The sequence below is a fragment of the Haliotis rubra genome, unplaced genomic scaffold, assembly GCF_003918875.1.
Source record: "Haliotis rubra isolate DU_JTF1 unplaced genomic scaffold, ASM391887v1 Scf29, whole genome shotgun sequence".
NCBI classification, from domain to species: Eukaryota; Metazoa; Mollusca; class Gastropoda; order Lepetellida; family Haliotidae; genus Haliotis; species Haliotis rubra.
The window spans coordinates 3,571,190-3,591,871 of NW_025766957.1; the positions used below are offsets into that span (position 1 = coordinate 3,571,190).

The following is a 20,682-nucleotide window of genomic DNA, read 5'->3' on the forward strand; positions in this document are numbered from 1 at the left end:
ATTTTTGAAACGTTCGTAGCCATAAGAATTCTTAACTTTAATCGTAGCCAATGTGTTAAGAATTGGCTTAAGAAGTTTGTAGGGCTGGACAACTGAGTTCATGTAATGCATGTCATTGAAACTGACCACCCATTACGTTGACTCTTACGGCCTAACATGGGGGGAGGAACCACAGTGATTATTATCTGGAGACTACAGAATTATGTCTGATGAGTGTTTTGGCAGATTAGTGCAGTGTTTGCAATACTTTAATTTACCAATTGGCCATCAGGGCCTCCTGCTGCTGCAGGCCTTAGAATCTACAGGCCCTGAATGAAATCTGCTGGCCCATTTTGTTAAAGTCAAACCAATGAAAACAAAATAGATTATACTATGTACAGTTTCACACTGTTTCAATTAGCGAAACCTATGGCGCTGAGAGAATTTTGTATTTGTTAAAGACTGGCATTGACATTCCTACGCGCAAAGCGCTGAAATATCAGAAAGTGAAACTGTAAGTTATCGCAACATGATGGATCATGGATGATTCCTGAACGTTAATAAACAAAAACAATATGGGAAATATTCCAGTTGACAAAAACAAACATTGACAGATAATTTACTGAAGGCCACAAGGGCCTGCAAATATTTGAAACTGCCGGCCCGATACAATAACAACCAGCACTGGGCCTCTGGGCCGGCGATTATTTTGAACGCTGGATGAGTGGCAAATATTATAACATATGATGGCCTAACCTAATGGGACTTTTCAGCATTCCTATATCACATATCAATTGTCTTGTTGGTGTAATCCAAACATACTCATGAGTATTTACGACATGTTTGCACTTGTATAATATTATGACATGATGATAGGTGTTAAATAACTCTGTATGTACAAAAACAGCAATAGAAGCCTTGATATATACACAACCTTGGGGCCCAACCATTTAATATCTGGAAAAGGTGAGGTTGGCCTGTGATATTTTTCAGTAAAAGGTGCCAAATAAGATATTCTTTAAACAAGAAGCTATTTTTCCAAAACACATCTAGCAACAACATGACTTATATCAGAATTTCCTTTTTATTTACAGTTTGGAGCCTAAATATGTTTTTCAAACATTTACTTGGACAGCTGACATCTTTTAATAAAATCTGAAGGTCCTTGCCAGAATATCTAATGGTTGATTCCTTATATACATAAACAGCACTAATTGTACTAGGAAATATTTACAAGAAAAACAGAACTACCATTATTCAATTTCAGCAATAAATATAGTAAAACAAACGTGCCTTAATGCTTACCAAAACAGACTGGGCTTCACAGACATTGCTAATTGAGATGTTTGGAACTAAAGTGAAAATGGTACCTCAATTATCAAAACTATGAAGGAACTGCAGATAAACCATTAAGTCCAGGGATTTTATTGGTACACCAGTATTCAAGCTTGGGTGCGGAGTCGATAATGTCAAGGGAGAAAACTTTACTATTCAGACACTTCTGTTTCAGGCATAAAAGAGAAATGGGATCTAGATGCATTTTGGCTTAGACTATGCTAAGACAAATATGAACTGTTTGGCATATGTGAGTGTTAAAATCATGGCTACTCAAGTGGCTTCTTATCATGGACAGACCTGAGTGTGCAGCCATCATGGAAGACCAACTAAGCAGGGAGGTGTTGATAGTGTACAGTGTTTCTTCATAATGCACAAGGAGAGATTGGGTGTGTTGGGATTAATGACCCTTTCAGCAATATTCCAGCAATATCACGACTCAGGAAATGGGCTTCACACACTGCACCCATGTTGGGAATCAAACCCCTGATCTTCAGCATGATGAGCAAATGTTTAACCACTAGGCTACCACACTGCCCCCCTCATGTACAAGGAAGATGACTTGTTTTTTCAACATCTCAAAAATAGAAAACACATCAGCTACATTATACAATAACATGGGGAAAATGTAATGGTAACTCATCTGGTGTGTTCTGAAAACAAGTAATTTTATCCTGGTGAAGTTGGTTATACTTTGGTTTTCTGTGCAGGTTCTGTGTTTTCAACACCTTTAAACAACTATCACTTTGCTAGGTGTCATGAAGTATGATAGATATCACCCCCTGGGTGTCCTCACTGGGCAATACTTGGTTTTAATCTGTGCAAGTTAATAATTACTATATCGACCACTAGTTCACTTGTTCCCAGGTTGTATAACTTCAAAAGAAGCAATCATATATACAAGACATACTGCCCACACAGGGAGTAAATATAAACTTATTAGAGCTGCCTACCCAAGGTAAAACAGCAGAGTACTTCATACAACTTGGCTTACATCAAGCCATGCTTGAAGACAAACCATTCTGGTCTCTCAATAATGAAAATGAAAAAATATGATGATTGATGCATGGTATGAAAATAATATGAGAAAACAACTTCCTCGCTCTGTCAAATCTACCCTGATATCTTGGATACACACAAGTTAAACAAACTAATTTTCAAGATTTTCCTTTGCATCAAGGTGCCATGGCCTAAATGGTGACTACCTCTGACCTCCAGACTTACAGCCTAGTTGTATAGTAATTCATGTAATATAAACCAAGAATGAAAAAAGAACCACAGAATATGGTCAACTGTCTTCTTCATAGGTCAGTGAATATGAAATATTTGGTTGAAAATTAGTTTGTTAGTTTGCATTCTATATCAATCTGCTTCTATATCTGGTGCTCAGTAAATGCAAGATACTTTGAAGTACCTCACTATCAGCTAATCATTCAAGCATGACGGCTCTTTGAAAATCTAGATATTCTAGAAAATGACTAAAAGAGACTCTTCAGTCTAAATCTAAGTGCTTCAACAAGACCAATATATTTATGTACAGGCATAAAATGATCCTGTTGTAAAATAGATGATTCTTTTTTTGTAAAACATTTATTTCCAGAATTTATGAAAGAAAATCAAATTCTCATCCTGTTTACTATGAAATTTGTGAAACAATAAATTGGCCTTACATGACACGTGTGTAATACCATTATCTCAAAGAAAGTAACATATTAACCACAGGTGAACGATTAACTCATAAATTACATTCCTACCTGAAAACAATCGTAAACTTTTGTCCTCTGCAGATTCTCTGTGTGACTTTATCCTAAATATAAACCACATCACAATATGCATATCTTCAATCCGTCAATATGGACAGACTCAAGGTATGCTATAAAATATATTCATCAGTTGCAAAATAAAATAAGATGTTAGTGATATGTTTGTGTTGAGATCATCTTTAAGAAGGCACCAGATATATAAGTAGTTGTATATCTCCACCTATCACAACTCTCTGCCATGCTTTACTGTACGGAGTATGAAGTCCACTTAGAACTTTCTAACCTCGATCACAAGCAAAGCAATGACAATAACAAGAATTATAATAAGCAGAACCAAGACAACATCAGGGGAGATAAGCCAGAGCAGGAACCGTCAAACAGGCAGGAGAGGGCTTTGTTTTGATTGGCTATTGGATGATCCACTTCCACTGGTCGAAAGTGATCCGCCCCCTTCTTCTGATTGACTTCCATCTTCACCTTTATTGGATGTTAGTCTGGCCAATCTGCGATGAGCAGCTTCGATCTTTCAAACAAAAGAATTTAAGTCATTATGTTATCAAGGCTGAATTCTTACACTTTGTATTTTGTTAACACACTTATTCTGTATTGACAAAGTGTTTGGATAACAAATTCTTTCATTTCGTGACAGCAACATTTTGATACAGATTCTTGTACCGTTTTCAAGCACGATAGCTCATACTGCTCACATCCACCAGGATATTACACATGCCAATTACATCATACATAAATATTTTCAGATACTACACAATTACAAATTTCAAAAAACACTCTTTACATTTACATTATACTGTTTGTTTTACAGTTATGATACCGCAAATTTCTCTAGGGTATCAATACCTTGAAAATAGCTGATATTGTCTATTTTCATGAATATTGCTCACATTCATTGATTAAGAACCTGGACATTTCTGATGAGACAGTAAGATAACCTGACTACAGGTTGGTTGTTGTTTAATAATGCCGCAGTCAGCAATATTCCAGCAACAAGACGACAAAGTCATCAATATCCCCCTCAATGGCAAAATACTCTTCAGGATTATGTCTACGAGTTATGATTATGTCAAATATTTAGGTGTGTATATAGAAAAGTGGAAGGAGAGTATTGAAAGGTTTTTTAAGTTCTGCTCCAGAAAGGAGCACTATCACCAGTTTCAGGCTAAGCAGGGGTGGAAATAACCCATTGCCCGACGCCCGAGTCCAGTTTTTTTTTCTTGTCGGCAAGCAAGTTTGTATATCACACTGTACCGGTGTCCAGTTGATATTCCAATGTTAATTATGTTGTTTATTTAAAAATTCAACAAGAAAACGGCCGGTATAGTGGAAAAATTATCAGGGCAAGTGATTTTACATGTGCCACTGTACCGGAGTACACTAGCAATTTTGAAGTTATTTCCACCCCTGCTAAGTCAAACTTGATGGCATGGAAATGCCAAAAATATTTTATTCAGAAATCGAAAACTACCAAAAAGCACCAGTACACCACCAGACCAATCTATGTGCCAAGTTTGGTGAAGAGATAGTGAATGGTTTTAGAGTTCTGCTCCGGAAAAGAGCACAACCACCAATTTCAATCTAAGTCAAACTTGTTGCCATGGAAACGCCAAAACTATTTTATTCACAATTCCAAAACTACCAAAAGGCACCAGTACACCACCAGATCTATGTATGTGCCAAGTTTGGTGAAGAAACAATAAACAATTTTAGAGTTCTGCTCCGGAAAAGAGCACTACCACTAATTTCAGTTTTAGTCAAACTTGTTGCCATGGAAACGCCAAAACTATTTTATTCACAATTCCAAAACTACCAAAAGGCACCTGTACACCACCAGATCCATGTATGTGCCAAGTTTGGTGAAGAAATATTGAACGGTTTTAGAGTTCTGCTCCAGAAAAGACAAATGTGCACGGACGGAAGCACGCACGCACGCACGCATGCACAGAGTCCATTTTAATACCCCCGCAAAACGCGTTGCGGGGGATAATATGGCAGCGGTCTGTAAATAATTGAATTTGGACCAGACAATCCAGTGATAAACAGCAAGTCAGCGAGTCTGACCACCTGATCCCGTTAGTCGCCTCTTATGACAAGCATGGGTTACTGAAGATCAATTCTACCCGGATCTGTAGGGGTGATAACCTGTTGAAGAAGTCCTACCTTGTCCCCAAAGAAGGACACAATGGTGAAGATGACCAGGACAATGAGCGCCAGATGTGTCCAGAACTTCAGCCAGTCTCGATATCGCCGCCTACAAAAACACAATCACTTGTCACTTGTTTGACTCACTCTTTGTTGATATATCTCTACAGGTGAGTGAGTATAGTTTTATGCCTTATTAGCAATATTCCAGCAATATCACAGTGGGACACCAGAAATGGGCTTCACATATTATACCCATGTGGGGAATCAAACCCAAATCTTCCGTGTGATGAGAGGACACTTTAACCATTAGGCTACCCCACCACCCCTATACCTCTATGACATCATATAATGTCGACAAGCACATTTCACCATTACGCAATTCATTCTATGTGTTTGAATTGTCAGATCAGTACCAAAGTCCCACTCAGTACCCTTCCAACCAATGAGTGAGTTAGTGAGTGTAGTTTTACACCACACTCTTGATTTTGGTTTGTTGTTTTACGCCACACTCAGCAATATTCCAGCTATATGGCGGTGGTCTTTATCGTATCTGTATCAGACAATCCAGTGATCAACAGCATGAGCATCAATCTACCAAGTTGGGAAATGATCACATATGTCAACTAAGTCAGCAAGCCTGACCACCCGATCCCCTTAGTCTTTTCTTATGACAAGCATGGGTTACTGAAGATGAATTCTAACCCGGATCTTCACTAGTATCCAACCAATGAACCATTCCTACTAGACAGCATTGTCTACTTGAAACGTCTGGGAAGCTAATTACACTGGTTACAGCATTAAGGCAAGCTTATTTACACGCAATTACAGTTTTCTGCAATGTCAAAACATGAAATCAATAGTTATATTGAAACGTTTTCAACATTACTCACCACTCTCGCAGTTCATTTGTGTGAAGGAATCGGTTTCTGTATTCACGTGGCAACTCAAACTGCGATGATATTGGGAAGAGTGATTCATAGAAGTCCTGAAGGACTGCTTTCACCTATAACATACACAGGATTAATGAGAGGCATAGAAAACACTGACAATGATTCTAAGATGCTTCCGTGAAAGATCAAAGGTGCCGACAGTACTTAATCAGACAATAATGTGCCCTTTTTGCATTACGTCACAATGTATTGGTGTCACTGTGCCATTCTAGTATGCCCCCTCGTGATCGAACACATTTTGCATTACGCCACAATGTAACCGACGTCACGATGCATGTCAGTTGTCATTGCCTCGTACAGCCTCCTACAGTAAACTACTCTGTTGCATCCCGTTCCTAGGTTTGCAGTTGCTTCATGCAGATAACATCACTGGTGGATTCATTACGTTTATGTTTTACGACGGTTAAAGTATCTCAATTCGACTCACGTTTTCAGCGGCACGGTAATGTTCGCAATGTTTACATTCCCACAATGTAATCGTGGAATGTCGCTTGACTACTCATCTTCATCTGGATTTACTGATCTAAACTTACGTTGGTAGTAGAAATGTGACGTTCAAATTGCCCCATATGGTTTACGTTAATCACAGATGTAATTAGAAAAATTTAGAAGATGTTTAAACCGAATGTAAACCGGCATCAAACTGTTTTTCATTTGTTTTTTCTGGTAAGGTTCGTCTTAACATAGGGGGGCAGACACATCAATAGAACAGCGTGCCAGTTAGCCCTGTGCGAGGATTCTTAATTTAGGTCACCGACATCGTCGTTTGTTTTCTGCCTTAGATTAATCGTAATTATCCTTAGAAAGTATTAAACTGGCATCTTAGAAAAGAAATACAGGTCTCTCTACCATCATGTATGGTGTAATAAAGCACACTTTCCGCCCGAACTATATAAAGTTAAAGCACGAGAACGCTTGCGTCCGAGTGCTTTAACATTATAATAGTTCAGGGCGAAAGTGTAGAGCGAACTGTATTTCTTAAACATTGTGATACCTCAGACACCACCACTCAATTGTCTATACCCCTTCTATATGACTGTGTTTTGTACCGTACACCATGAAATGTGCACTGTAGACTTTGGCCAGACAGTGTGTCAGTGTGTATAGTTTTAGGCCCCTTTTAGGTTATACTCTACCAGATCAAATTCCATAGTTTAACGAAGACTTAGGGAGCCTTCAGTGCAGACTGAATCATCTGACAGCTGTGATTGGATGATTTTGTGTGAGATTTTGGTGTTTTTTAAATGTACATCCATCCAGTAATTAATACTGACCCTATTTTTCCAATATTTAGTAGTGTCTTATTTAACAAGAAGACAAAGTCATCAATATCCCCCGCAATGGCCAAATACTCTTTATGAATATGTCTATGAGTTATGATTATGTCAAATGTTTTGGTGTGTGTATACAGAAAAGTGGAAGGAGAGTATTGAAAGGTTTTTAAAGTTTTGCTCCAGAAAGAAGCACTACCACCAGTTTCAGTCTAAGTCAAACTTGTTGGCATGGAAATGCAAAGATATTTCATTCAGAAATCCAAAACTACCACAAGGCACCAGTACACCACCAGACCAATCTATGTGCCAAGTTTGGTGAAGAGATAGTGAATGGTTTTAGAGTTCTGCTACGGAAAAGAGCACTACCACTAATTTCAATCTAAGTCAAACTTGTTGCCATGGAAATGCCAAAACTATTTTATTCACAATTCCAAAACTACCAAAAGTCACCAGCACACCACCAGATGTATGTATGTGCCAAGTTTGGTGAAGAAACATTGAACGGTTTAGAGTTCTGCTCTGGAAATGAGCACTACCACTAATTTCAATCTAAGTCAAACTTGTTGCCATGGAATGCCAAAAATATTTTATTCACAATTCCAAAACTACCACAAGGCACCAGCACACCACCAGATGTATGTATGTGCCAAGTTTGGTGAAGAAACATTGAACGGTTTTAGAGTTCTGCTCCGAAAAGAGCACTACCACTAATTTCAATCTAAGTCAAACTTGTTGCCATGGAAATGCCAAAAATATTTTATTCACAATTCCAAAACTACCAAAAGGCACCAGCACACCACCAGATGTATGTATGTGCCAAGTTTGGTGAAGAAACATTGAACGGTTTAGAGTTCTGCTCCAGAAAAGAGCACTACCACTAATTTCAATCTAAGTCAAACTTGTTGCCATGGAAATGCCAAAAATATTTTATTCACAATTCCAAAACTACCAAAAGGCACCAGTACACCACCAGATAATGTAATTTTCTGAGTAAAATTGATATTTTATACTTATCCTGACTCATGTATTATTGCTTGTCTCCTTCCTTCCCCGAACGTTAGTGGAACACTTGTATCTCCTTTTTGAAGCTTCCTTCAAAAAGCAGACGTAAAATCACTACTCACCACGAGTTGTCTCCCTCTCCGTTTTGGTGGGAAAACGGCGCCACCCGTCTTCCCACTCTTCACTCTCTCCGAATTGCAAGCCCGACACTTAGATTTGCTGGGAAATCCAAAGTGCCTAGCAGGGAGGTTGGGAGGGCTTACCTCATGAGTCAGGATAAGTATAAAATATCAATCTTACTCAGAAAATTACATATTTTTCCTTATCCTGACTCATGTATTATTGCTTGTAGAATCCTACGGATTTGGTGGTGGGTCAAGCCACTTCTGGATTCCAATTTGGTGATTTACGTCTTGCATACCCCCCTATGGGAACTTCCTGGTAGCACTTCAATTTACTGCTAGGCTCTGCTGCTGCTGTAACCCTTACTTCCAGCTTTCTCTGATGGGGGGACCACAATTGTCAACTTTTGGTCCTTGCTTCTGTGAACATATATATTATATGTGGATTTTAACAACTCCATCTCTTGATGCATGCATCAACCGGAGAAGCAACCCTTCTTATGTACGAGTACGTCCTTACAAGTACTGGGTCTTATCACTCATGCTAGTCTGTCTTAGATGTGCATATGGACTCTAAAGCTGTAACTCTCCTGAGTGTTGGCTTTTGCAAGTCATGTGATAAAAAGGCGAGACTCTGTCTCAGCGCCTTTGTGGAACTGTCAGTTGTTGTGCTACAACAAGGGGGCCGAAATGGTGAATGCCCGAGACGTCTTCAGTGGCGATGTCCCTCAGGTAGTGACTGGTAAACACCATGTCCCATTTCCAGAAGCAGCCCTCCATTATCGTTGTGATAGAGCAATTCCCATGTAGAGCGAGTGTTGACGCCAGAGCTCTAATTTCATGTGGATTGGAGGCTCGTGGAGGATCAAGTCCTGCTGCTTTGTAGGCCCGTAGAATGACAGTTCTCATCCATATCGATATCGTAGTGCGAGAGATCTCTGTCTGTGTCTCTGCCGGTATAGGGATGAAATTTTCGTCTCCTGGTCCTAGACCTTTGTAGGTAGAATTTTTTGCTCTTACTGGGCACAAGGATAGGTCCTGTGTATCCTGTGGCCCAAGGACTGATGATAATGCTGGGATGTGGAATTGTCTGTCCGGTTGACCTGGCAGTTGATTCTTTGCTATAAAGTCCCATCTCAGTCCCATATGTACGATGTTTCGATTTTCATCAAATCGTGTCCTTTCAAAGTCTAGAGCATGTATTTCCGACATCCTTGCTGCTGTTGCTAAGGCAATCAGGAATAGAGTTTTCTGTGTCAAGAACTCAAAAGATGTCCTATCTAATGGTTCATAAGTGTCACTGGTGAGATGCCGTAGAACTATATTGTGGTCCCAAGCCGGAGCTTTAAATCTCTGTTGTTGGTCCTCCAGTTTAAAAGAGCGTAGTAAGGCCAGTAACTCTGGTACCTTAGTCAGTTTTACACTCGTCCTCATAGTGATAACTGAGCTCAATGCCACTAGGTATGTTGAGAGTGTTGACCCTTTTAACCGCTTTGTTTGTCTTAGGTGACAAAGATAGTCCGCCACTTGAGGGTGTGTCGCTTTCATGGCTGTGAAGCCTGTTTTCAAAGCGTATGTCTCGAAGCTTCGCCACTTGTCGTCGTACAAGTTGCGTGTTGATTTGGCGTAAAGCTAGCGCGTGACCGCTTTAGCTGCCCTGGCGGAATATCCTCTCTTATTCAAGCACCTTGATCACGGTCCATGTGTGTAGGCGAACACTTTGGGGTGCCGTGTGCTTGCTTTGTGTGTGGATGTACTAACAAGTTCGTCCACTCTGGTAGTTGCAGTTGAGGTGGTCCTAGTTCTTGTATGAGAATGGGGAACCATATTCTCGCTGGCCAGTAAGGCGCGATCAAAATCAGTTGCAGGTTCCTCGTCTGACTGATTTTCTGCAACACTTTCGGTATTAGAGCTGGTGGCGGGAACGCGTAAGCGTTTAGTCCTTCCCAAGAGATGCTTAGAGCATCTGTTGCCCATGCTCGTGGATCTGGTATTGGAGAGACGAATGTTACCAGTTGATTGTTGAATCTTGAGGCAAACAAGTCTATTAGTGGCGCTCCTATCTCTTGTATGATCTGTTTGAAGATTTCTGGATGTAGCATCCATTCTGTTGGGGATGGCTGAGTTGGACGAGATAGTGCGTCTGCTATCACATTCTTGGCTCCTGGAATGTGGCATGCTTTTATGTGGATGTTCAGATTGTCTATTATGCTGAACAGATGAAAGCAAAGGTTCAGAAGGTTTGCCGACCTTGTTGATCCTTGTTTGTTTATGTAGAACGCCACTGTGGAGTTGTCCGTGTGTACCGTTAGATGAGCATTTTTTAGAATGCTGGTCCAGTGAAGTATGGCGTTTATGACTGCTTTCATTTCTAGCATGTTGATATGCAGATCTTTCTCTTGTAACGTTGTCGAGGTGTGCTCCCCATCCTTGGAGAGATGGCGTCCACATAGAGATGCGTTTTGCACTCCGGCTCTGCTAAGTAGGTGCCTCCGCAAACATTCGATCTCTGAGTCCACCATAGTAGATATGGTTTTAGTCTGTCCGGGAGTCCGAAGGGGTCCGGATCGTCCAGATGTGCAATTACGAAGACCTGTAGTGGGCGTACTTGTAATCTCCCTCTGCGCGTCATATCCTGTGCTGACGTGAGGAAACCCAACAGACTCTGCCACTGTCGGAGTGGCCAGGGAGAGAGTAGAGCTTGCGATACCATCTGTTGTATCTTTAGCCAACGGTCCTCTGGTACTGTTATGCGGTTTTCTGTTGTGATGAGCTGAATTCCTAGGAACTGCAGGTCCTGTGTAGGCTCTAGTTCCGACTTGAGGAGATTCACTAGCCACCCTAGTTGAGTGAGAAGCCTGATGGTAAAGTCCAGCTGTAGTCTGAGATGACTGGGATCTTGACGAGCCTGAATCCCATCGTCCAGGTATATCGACTACGTAGACCTCGATGATGTAGGTATGTGACTATGGGCTTCGTCACTCTTGTAAACAACCAGGGGGCCGATGATATTCCAAATGGCAGGACTTTCCATTGGTAGTGTCATCCGTCTAGTAGGAATCTGAGGTACTTCCTTGATTCCGGATCTATAGGAATGTGCAGGTATGCGTCCTGTAAATCTATGCTGGCCATATGGTCCAACGGACGGATTAGATGTAGTAGTTGAGGCAGATGAATCATTTTGAATTTTGCTGGTTTGCGTAGATAATCTCTGTTGAATGTCCTCATGTTGTAAATTAGTCGGAACTTTTCTTGGGAGTTTTTCTTTGGTACGAGGAAAACTGGGGAGTAGAATCCTGGTGAGATCTGGTCCTGATCTATCACCTCTATAGCGTCCTTCTCTAGTAGAGATGTGACCGCTTCTCGCAGCCTCTCTGTCCGATGGGTCGTAAAGTTTAACCCCTGAGGTGCGTCTGTTAATGGAGGGGCTGCTTGTAGTTGTATATGATATCCTTCTCTTAGGATGTTGGATACAAATTGGTCTTGAAGAATTCCCCAGTTCTCCCAGTAGCGTTGTAGACGTCCACCCGCTTGGGAAGGTTGAACAGGAACGGCTGGGGGTGGAAGACTCCAGTCGTTCCGAACCCGTCCTTCATCGTCTAAAGCCTCTGGCACCTCTGGATGCCCTGCCTCGTCCGGATCGTCCTCTATAGTTACCGGATGGGCGAAGAAAAGAATCCTTTCCTCCTTTGGAGGTCCCCATTTTCTTTTCTCTTGCTTTCTGGATGCCTGCAATTTAGATTTGCCAGAGTAGCGTTGGGACGTCTGCCTGATGACACTGGCTAGTGTATCAATGGACTTTATCATCATGACTTCCCTGGATTCCTTTGTGACTTCCTTGGCAACCTCGTCAATCTCCCCTGCGAAGATGGATGTTGTAGACCATGGAGCTCTGTACAGAGTCTTAGTGAAGCGTTCACTCCAGTTACATGAAGACAGTAGACCTTGTCTTCTGGCGAGCGTCAATGCTGCTGATATGGATGATAAATGCTCTGACATAAATTGGTTGTCCTTTTTCTGCGTTAGTAAGGCAGAATAAATCATCCAGTCTTCCTCTGCAGTTGAGTTCCTGAACTTGGAGATGAGCGTTTCATTAATTGCCCTGGATCTGTTAAGTCCGAAGAACATCCTTCTGGTCATAGTGTCTATCTGTGCCAGTTTTTTGTCATCAATCTTGTAAGATTTGGTCCGGGAGTCGTTGATGATTTTATAGTTCTCATCTATTTCTTGTGCCTTCATAAAGGGGTCCATGTTATGTAGTGAGAACTTCTTTGCGTTGAACTGTGGGATATTTGGAGACTGGAACTTAGTTGCCTTCCTGAAGACTGCGTCCAGGTCCTCTGGTATGTCCGAGACCGGGTCAATTGGAGGTAGAGTGATAGTGTCCACATCATCGTCCTTCATTAGGTAAGTGAATGCCTCATTCTCTTCTTTAGAGGCCGACGCTAGGTCCAGTCCATTAGCCATCCAATATTTTATCTCTGAGTCCGAAAATATGATTCCGCCATCGTCCTCTGTATCATGTCCACTTGTATATGATCGTTGAATATCCTTTGTGCATGGAGATCTGCGTGGCGATCTGCGTGGAGATCTGTGTGGAGATGAGTACGTCGAACTACGTGTAGTTCTAAGAGGAGATCTGTATGGCGACCTGCGTGGAGGTGAGCGTCTTCTTGTCCGGGATTGCTTTCGTGAAGGCAATATATTTCTATGTGGTGAATCCTGTGACGACCTGCGAAGGCGTTGTTGACGTCCTTGATGATAATTCAGAAGACATTCGCGCAGGTGAGAGGTTTTGTTGAGGGTCTGAATCCCGAGACGTCTCTCTGAACCTTCTAGGAGGTGTAGGTTTCTTCCTCTGTGAAGTGGGTAGCCTGCGTGAAGGTTCTTCATTAGCCTCATCATCTATTCTGGTCTGAAGAACGTGCCCTCCTTCGCGCAGGTTTGCTGACGTCATGCAGGGTAGGTCTGCTCTTAGTCCTAGAGCTAGATCCTCTGGTAGGCCTCTCAGATGTGTCATCAGTGTGGGGTCCTTCGTGCAGCACTGGTTCCTCTCTGAGGTTGATGACTTGGGCATGAGAGCCGCCTGGCTGTCCATCATGCGAGGTTCTTTCCTGTGCGAAGCGCTTCTCCATCATTTCCATCATCTGTTGAGAGAATTGCTGCATGAAGGCCCCTAGTGATGTCGCATCTGAGAGGGTAGCAATATGGTCCAGGGATCGCTGTGCCTCATGGATCTCTGCTGTCAGTGTTGAAGGTAACTCGGACTGCGTAGAGAGGGTTGCTGACGTTACCGTTGCTGAGGCCTGCGTCTTCTTCTTATGCAGTATCTCTGGGATGAGTATCAGCGGCTCATCATATAAGCCTCTCTCTTCCATCGGGACAATCTCAGCAGAAAAAGTCCTCGTAGTCTGTGATGAGCTCCCAGTAGATCTGGTTGAAGCCTTAGGGGTGTAAGGCTTCTTCTGGGACGAAGATGGCCTCTTCTTTTATATGGGTTGAGGAGTTGTCCGACGTAGAAGATCTTTTCTTCGATGTAATGGCGGACCTCATCCCACGCCCATCTCCTGAAGACGCCTCCGGCAGGTCACTGGATGGAAGTATGTCGTCTGACAAGGATAGACAGCTCTTTAGGGACTCAGCCGGTTTAGCCATGACTTGCAACAGTCGTCTGGATTTATCCTTAGCACGTCTAAATACAGAGAAATAATAATTATTAAATTCAATTTTTGTTAATTGCTGACATAATTTACAGCGAGAGCTGGAAGTACATATTGTTGTGCAACTGGGGCACAATAAATGCGGGTCTGCAGCAGAGAACCTAAACCTACAACGAAAACAGGTTTTCATGAAATGTAAACAAACTGAACAATCACGTGAAACCGTGAATAGACAGTCAAATTTGCTAATAAATTTCAAACCATATTGTAGAAGGATACTCCCCTGAAACCTTATAAAGGTAACTTATAGGGAAATAACTAAGTTAGCAAAGGATATAGTGCCGTGTTGGAGACACAGGTGCTCTCCCAACCATCCACTAGGGCGAAGAAGGAGAGAGTGAAGAGTGGGAAGACGGGTGGCGCCGTTTTCCCGCCAAAACGGAGAGGGAGACAACTCGTGGTGAGTAGTGATTTTACGTCTACTTTTTTGAAGGGAGCTTCAAAAAGGAGATACAAGTGTTCCACTAACGTTCGGGGAAGGAAGGAGACAAGCAATAATACATGAGTCAGGATAAGGAAAAATTATGTATGTGCCAAGTTTGGTGAAGAAACATTGAACGGTTTTAGAGTTCTGCTCCGGAAAAGACAAATGTGCACAGATGCACGGACGGAGTCCATTTTACTACCCCCCTACAAAACGCATTGCGGGGGATAACATTATGACTTAAGCTGAATGTGTGCAGAGATATTTTCAAGTAGGTGACATTTGGTGTGGAACTTGGGTTGGTGTGTTCAACTTCCTGTACTCGGAAAAGGAATCGGTTAACCTAGTCAAACTTTGTGTTTTTATTGTGGCTTTAAGGCCATACTGTGTAGCATTTACATGTAATGGCTATTACTCACCTGGTTACTTTATGACATATAACGTTACTGTGGAAGTCTATAGGAAAATATTTGGTTTTGTGTAACCTGTAGCAATATTCCAGCTTCCAGTATGTATGTGGGGATTGGTAACAGAGTGCTTTCTGGAACAGGGTGCTTAATACAGCAAATATAGTACCTTACTTTTGCATCACTGAGACAGGCATGCTAGACTTACAGTTCTGGCTTCCTCGGAACCATGCTCGATGTTGTCATTGAGACAGATGAACTTCCTGTAACAAACACACTCAGTCAATGCTTTTCTTCTATACTTACTTGTGTGTCAGCGAAGTCAACAGGACCAAAGCCACAAGAGTAGAATACAGTCTACTTATACCCTAACACAGATTCCTATTTTGCAGGTAAATTAGCTTGGAGCAAGTCACTCAAACAAATCTGTCACTGAATACAACTATTCTGCTATCCATTCTGTTTACAAATGTCTTGAAACAAGAACTTTTAACAAACACATTCTCTTATAAGAAAATATGTTTGAAATTATATATGCATTAATTCCTGAGATTTGTTCTTACTTGGAGTGTTTGCGGACATTGTCAAGTTGTCCGACCACGCTTGAGACGTTGGTCCGGATCATGTAGAATGTGACATCCGAGTCATCAACAGTCGTATATCTGGAAAGGCAGCATTAATTGCGAATTAGAGGTACTTATGTTATTAACAAATTTCTTTGGAAACTGACGAAACACATAATTATTTTAAACCCTGTTGTATGATAGACAATGTGATTTTAAAATCTTTAAAAAATATATCTGCACATAATCAATTATTCATTTACAACTTATTTCTTTTAGAACATCAATGTTTATTGAAATATTTTTCTTAAATTTCTACACATCTTAGTTCTGTCTCACTTATTTTTTATCTGCATAATTAAACTACAGGACCCCTTGTGACGTCATGGTATTGTGACTTAGATCCGGGGTTAGAATTGGTCTTTGGTAACGCATCCTTGTCGTTAGACTCGACTAACAGGATCTGGTTGTCAGGCTCGCTGTTTGGGTTGACACATGTCATTGTATCCCAATTGCATTGATATCAATGCTTATGCTGTTGATCACTGGATTGTCCTGATTTACAGACCGCCAACATATAGCTGGAATAATGCCAAGTGCGTCGTTAAACAACACACCAACATCAAGATTTTCATCACTCAGGGTAAATCCTGATATTCTTACTTACTTATGCTTTGGCTTTGGCTTGAACTTGTCTTTTACCAGCTTCAGTATACCGCTACAGTTTAGAAACAGACGTCTGGACACTTGCGGCTAAACAAGAAACATTGAAATGTTACCATGACAACAGAAAATTAGTGCACCCACAACTGAAAAATACTGGCAACTGTGGAAACTTATGTTCAGTTTGAAACATTTTTCTATAAACAACAAAGCACTTGCCCAGTTACTATTTTCATTGTAGTAAACCTTTGTGCGAACCTACCATGCTTTTATCGTAATACACTTCCTGTATAGGGGGTGCGTAAGCAGCCTTCTGTTCTTCCTGAAGATGGTTGGAACAGTTGATGAAGATCTGCTCCAGGCCCTGCAGGGTCTGTCAAACATACATGGTGTCATACATAAAGAATACTAATTGATGTCTCGGGTAATACCATATTTATGAAACGAGTGAATGGCTTAGTATCTAACGAGCGAATGGTTTAGTATCTAATGAGCGAAAGCTCACCCAACATTAGCAAACTAATACCTCAGAATTCAACTTACAGAACAAGTGTATTACACCGTCATAACAGGGGTCACACGTATGAATACATTTCATTTATGATTGTCAACATTAGTTTATTTAATTTGATTTTTACAAAAAAAAAAAAACAAGGGGATATGAAAAAGGGACCAAATGATGTAGCTATGTAAAAAAATGTTTGAAATAAAACATCTGAAATATCGCGAGATTGAGATGTGTTGTGCATGGCAGCTGACATGTTGTTTTGATCATGTTACTTTGGTCATGTGACCGAGTGCAATTAGTTCCGGCAGCATGCGATGTTATTACACAATGTGTAATAACATTGTAGATTTATTTAACAGTGACATCTTCAACAGGTGAGTAATAACAACAAATACCTCTTCTGAATACATGCAAACCTAACGACATGCTAGAAAATTATCAGTGGAAGTTTAAAATATCGCTGTATGAAAGTGTTCCTGAGTAAGCAATCAAGCATTTGAATGAGTATGGATTTAAGCCACATTTAGGAAAATCAAGCAATATCACGTCAGGGGGCACAAGAAACAGGCTTTACACACTGTACCCATTCTGCAAATCAAACCCATGTTTTCGGCATGAAGAGCGAATGCTATAACCACTGGGCTACCAACTTCCTTGAGATTCCTTTTGAGTTAGTGAGTATGATATTGCTCTGCTTGAAGCAATATCCAATGCATATCAGAGAAAGGGATGACTCGGTAGTCATTGTGGACATATGTTACCCAAATTAACTGGCCTCATGTCAAGCTTCTTCTGTTTGGTAGGACATTGATAATGAGTTAGTATGCCACTTTTACGATTAATAAAATTTTTGATAGTAATACCAGGGAATGGTATGCAAGAAACTTCACAACTTGTAAGGGAGCAGTGAGGTAGCCTAGTGGGTAAAGAGTTCGCTCGTCACGCCAAAGACCCGGATTCAATTCACCACATGAGTACAATCTGTAAAGCCCATTTCTGCTGTCACCCGCCATGATATTGCTGGAATATTGCTAAAAGCGGTGTAAAACTAAACTAACTCACTCACAACTTGTAAGCATGTGGGAATTTGAACCCAGTTCTTCAGCATGATGTAGATTATCCATTTTGGAGATAAACCTACTATTTAGAAATTTGAGGTAGTCAGACTGAAGATTAGATAACTGTTATTTTAATTTGGTATGACCTCACACTATGCTCAAACATAGTTGTTTAATATCTTGAAAAATTTCAAAATTCATGGTGGAATCATCAATAAATACTGATACCTAACTTAAAGGGCCACTGATCCAGAGCGATTAATGTTTCCAGCCAACAGTCTAATTATGAAACCTAGCTGCAAACTGGTCAGCCCCTGCTCCCTCGACCGTGATCGACACGGGGACTGGGCAACTGTCCACCTTGGCAGAATTTCTTCAACGTAATCAGTGGGACATTAGGAAGGGTGATGCCCATCAGATCCTGTTATTTGAAAATATCCCCGGTAGTTCTTGTCTGATTGTAATAAAGTATCCCAGCAGTGTAGGCTTTTTCAGATTTTCAAATGTTTCGATGGTAGAGCGACTAATCCAATTTGATCCTATTTCTGTGTTTTTTACCTCGATATGTAATCATGTAAAAATATGACATCTATTACGTATGCTACGATAAAAAACCACACATTTGATATATTTGAATCCATAAACAAAACAACCCCCACTTTGCCATTGCAAAAAAAAATCTGAAATTTTACTTAGGTACATAGGTATATACAGTTTTTAGTACACAGCAAATGCTTAGATATATTTCTTATGTAACAATGAAGTTCCTTTCGTATCTTCAAAACAGTTTTTTTTTCAGGCAATCAAACTTGCATGCAATACAGTGATTACTACTCTCTTGCTGTAACCCTTGTTTGGTGGTAAACCTACACATGTTATTTGTCATCATTCACTTGATGGTCAGTTAATGAATTTATAACAGGTATAATTAGTATTAACGCCACTCAGATTACCCGACAAAGGTTCCCATTTGGCATTTCTTGTGTCTGGAGTAAATACTCATCATGATAAATTGAGGTCTGATGTGGCAAATGTATTACATCTTATGTAATATGCGCATGGAAGTGCAGTAAGAGGAATTATCAGCTGAGTTACAAAACAAACATCGATCAAAGGATTAACCGATAACACGCTGATTGATTAATTACTTTTATCCTGCACAGCGGATTTGTCAAAAGGTAGTGTTTATGTATGTAGATTTACTAATCTATACTGAATACACCCTGTCGTAAAGTCTCTTTGTAGAAACAACGTCCTTCTTTCAAAGGATTAACCGCATAGATACATAGATTGATTGCTCATTATTGGCTAACTAAATTACTTTTTTTAAAGAATGGCGGACATAATCCAATTAGTTGCCAGGTGTGCTATCTTGGGTGACCAATGGGACTATACACCAATGCGAATAACCTCAAACGATAGATCACTTTTTCGCATATTAGACTGTTAAAAGACACCTGACATGAACAGGATACTTTGTCAGCTGCAGATGAATGGCATTTCATTCCTTTATGTGGATATTGATGGATACATTCCCCGAACAAGGTAAAAGCCTACTATTGTTGCTATAACTTTAGTCTGTTTTAAAGGTCACATAAACCCTAGGGGGTAAAAATACATAAATCACTAACTGGCATCGTTATAAATGAAACCCCGTCATTAAAACTACTCATTTCGACCTTTAATTGACTTAAATCGACCTTTTTGACAACAGTGCACAATTCTCACCCGCGAACGAAATTTCAACCAATCAGAGCGGCGCGACTCTGTGACGTCATATGAGGAATAGCTTTGAGGGCCGATGCAGAATTCATCTACATTTTAGGGGGTAAATTATCTTGTTTACAGGCTTGTATAAACCTGAAATCGTGACAATTGTTGTGGAAAATGAAAGCTATATGTTCTCACAATCTACTGTCATTTAATTTTGTCTCCTGCTTTGCCTAGTTTCCGAGTTACAACTTGTTTTCATAGACGCTTCTGTCACAATTGATTGGTGTCGTTAGGCCCTATTTGTATAATGACTGATCCAAATTGATCCCATTTCTGTGTTTTTTTACCTCGATATTTAATCATGTCATGTAAAAATCTGTTTGTATTCTCAAAACAGTGTCGGCCCATAAGTTTTCACATGCAATACAGCAATTAATACTCCCTTGTTGTAACCCGTGTTAGGTGGTATAAACCTACACATGTTATTTGTCATCATTCACTTGATGGTCAGTTAATGAATTTATAACAGGTATAATTAGTGGTAACACACTTAGATTACCCGACAAAGGTTCCCATTTGGCATTTCTTGTGTCTGGAGTAAATATTCAACATTATAAACATAACACGCTGATTGATTAATTACTTTTATCTTACACAGCGGAATTGTCAAAAGGTAGTGTTTATGTATGTAGATTTACTAATCTATACTGAATACACTCTGCCGTGTCGGTGTCTGTGTAAAAACAACGTCCTTCTTTCAAAGGATTAACCGGCAATACATTGATTGATTGCCCATTATTGGCTAACTAAATTACTGTTTTTAATGAAAGGCGGACATTATGCAATTAGTTGCCAGGTGTGCTATCTTGGGTGACCAATGAGACTATACACCAATACCTGAAAAGATTTATCACTTTTCGTATATTAAACTGTTAAAAGACACATCATTTGGAAACAGTTTTGTGGATATTGATGGATACATTCCTCAAACAAGGTAATGGCCTGATATTGTTCCTATAACTTTAATCTGTTTTAATTTTA

The 20,682-nt window shown here is 40.4% G+C and overlaps 1 protein-coding gene and 1 long non-coding RNA gene across 2 annotated transcripts in view; both read right to left on the bottom strand.

Annotated features, from left to right (window-relative positions):
- Nucleotides 1-545: 545 nt before the first annotated feature.
- Nucleotides 546-20,682, bottom strand: part of LOC124281882 (N-acetylglucosamine-1-phosphotransferase subunits alpha/beta-like) — a 64,701-nt gene continuing 44,564 nt past the window's right edge. The window contains 8 exon segments of the mRNA XM_046717898.1: nt 546-1,988; nt 2,051-3,600; nt 5,253-5,343; nt 6,128-6,240; nt 15,345-15,399; nt 15,700-15,798; nt 16,367-16,452; nt 16,625-16,735. Coding sequence (XP_046573854.1) covers nt 3,451-3,600; nt 5,253-5,343; nt 6,128-6,240; nt 15,345-15,399; nt 15,700-15,798; nt 16,367-16,452; nt 16,625-16,735 — 705 coding nt within the window. The 3' untranslated portion in view covers nt 546-1,988; nt 2,051-3,450.
- LOC124281859 lies at nt 6,290-6,493 on the bottom strand. The gene is made up of 2 exons (XR_006899990.1): nt 6,457-6,493; nt 6,290-6,407 (listed from the first exon to the last, which is right to left on the bottom strand). It is a non-coding gene; the product is annotated as an uncharacterized LOC124281859 (long non-coding RNA).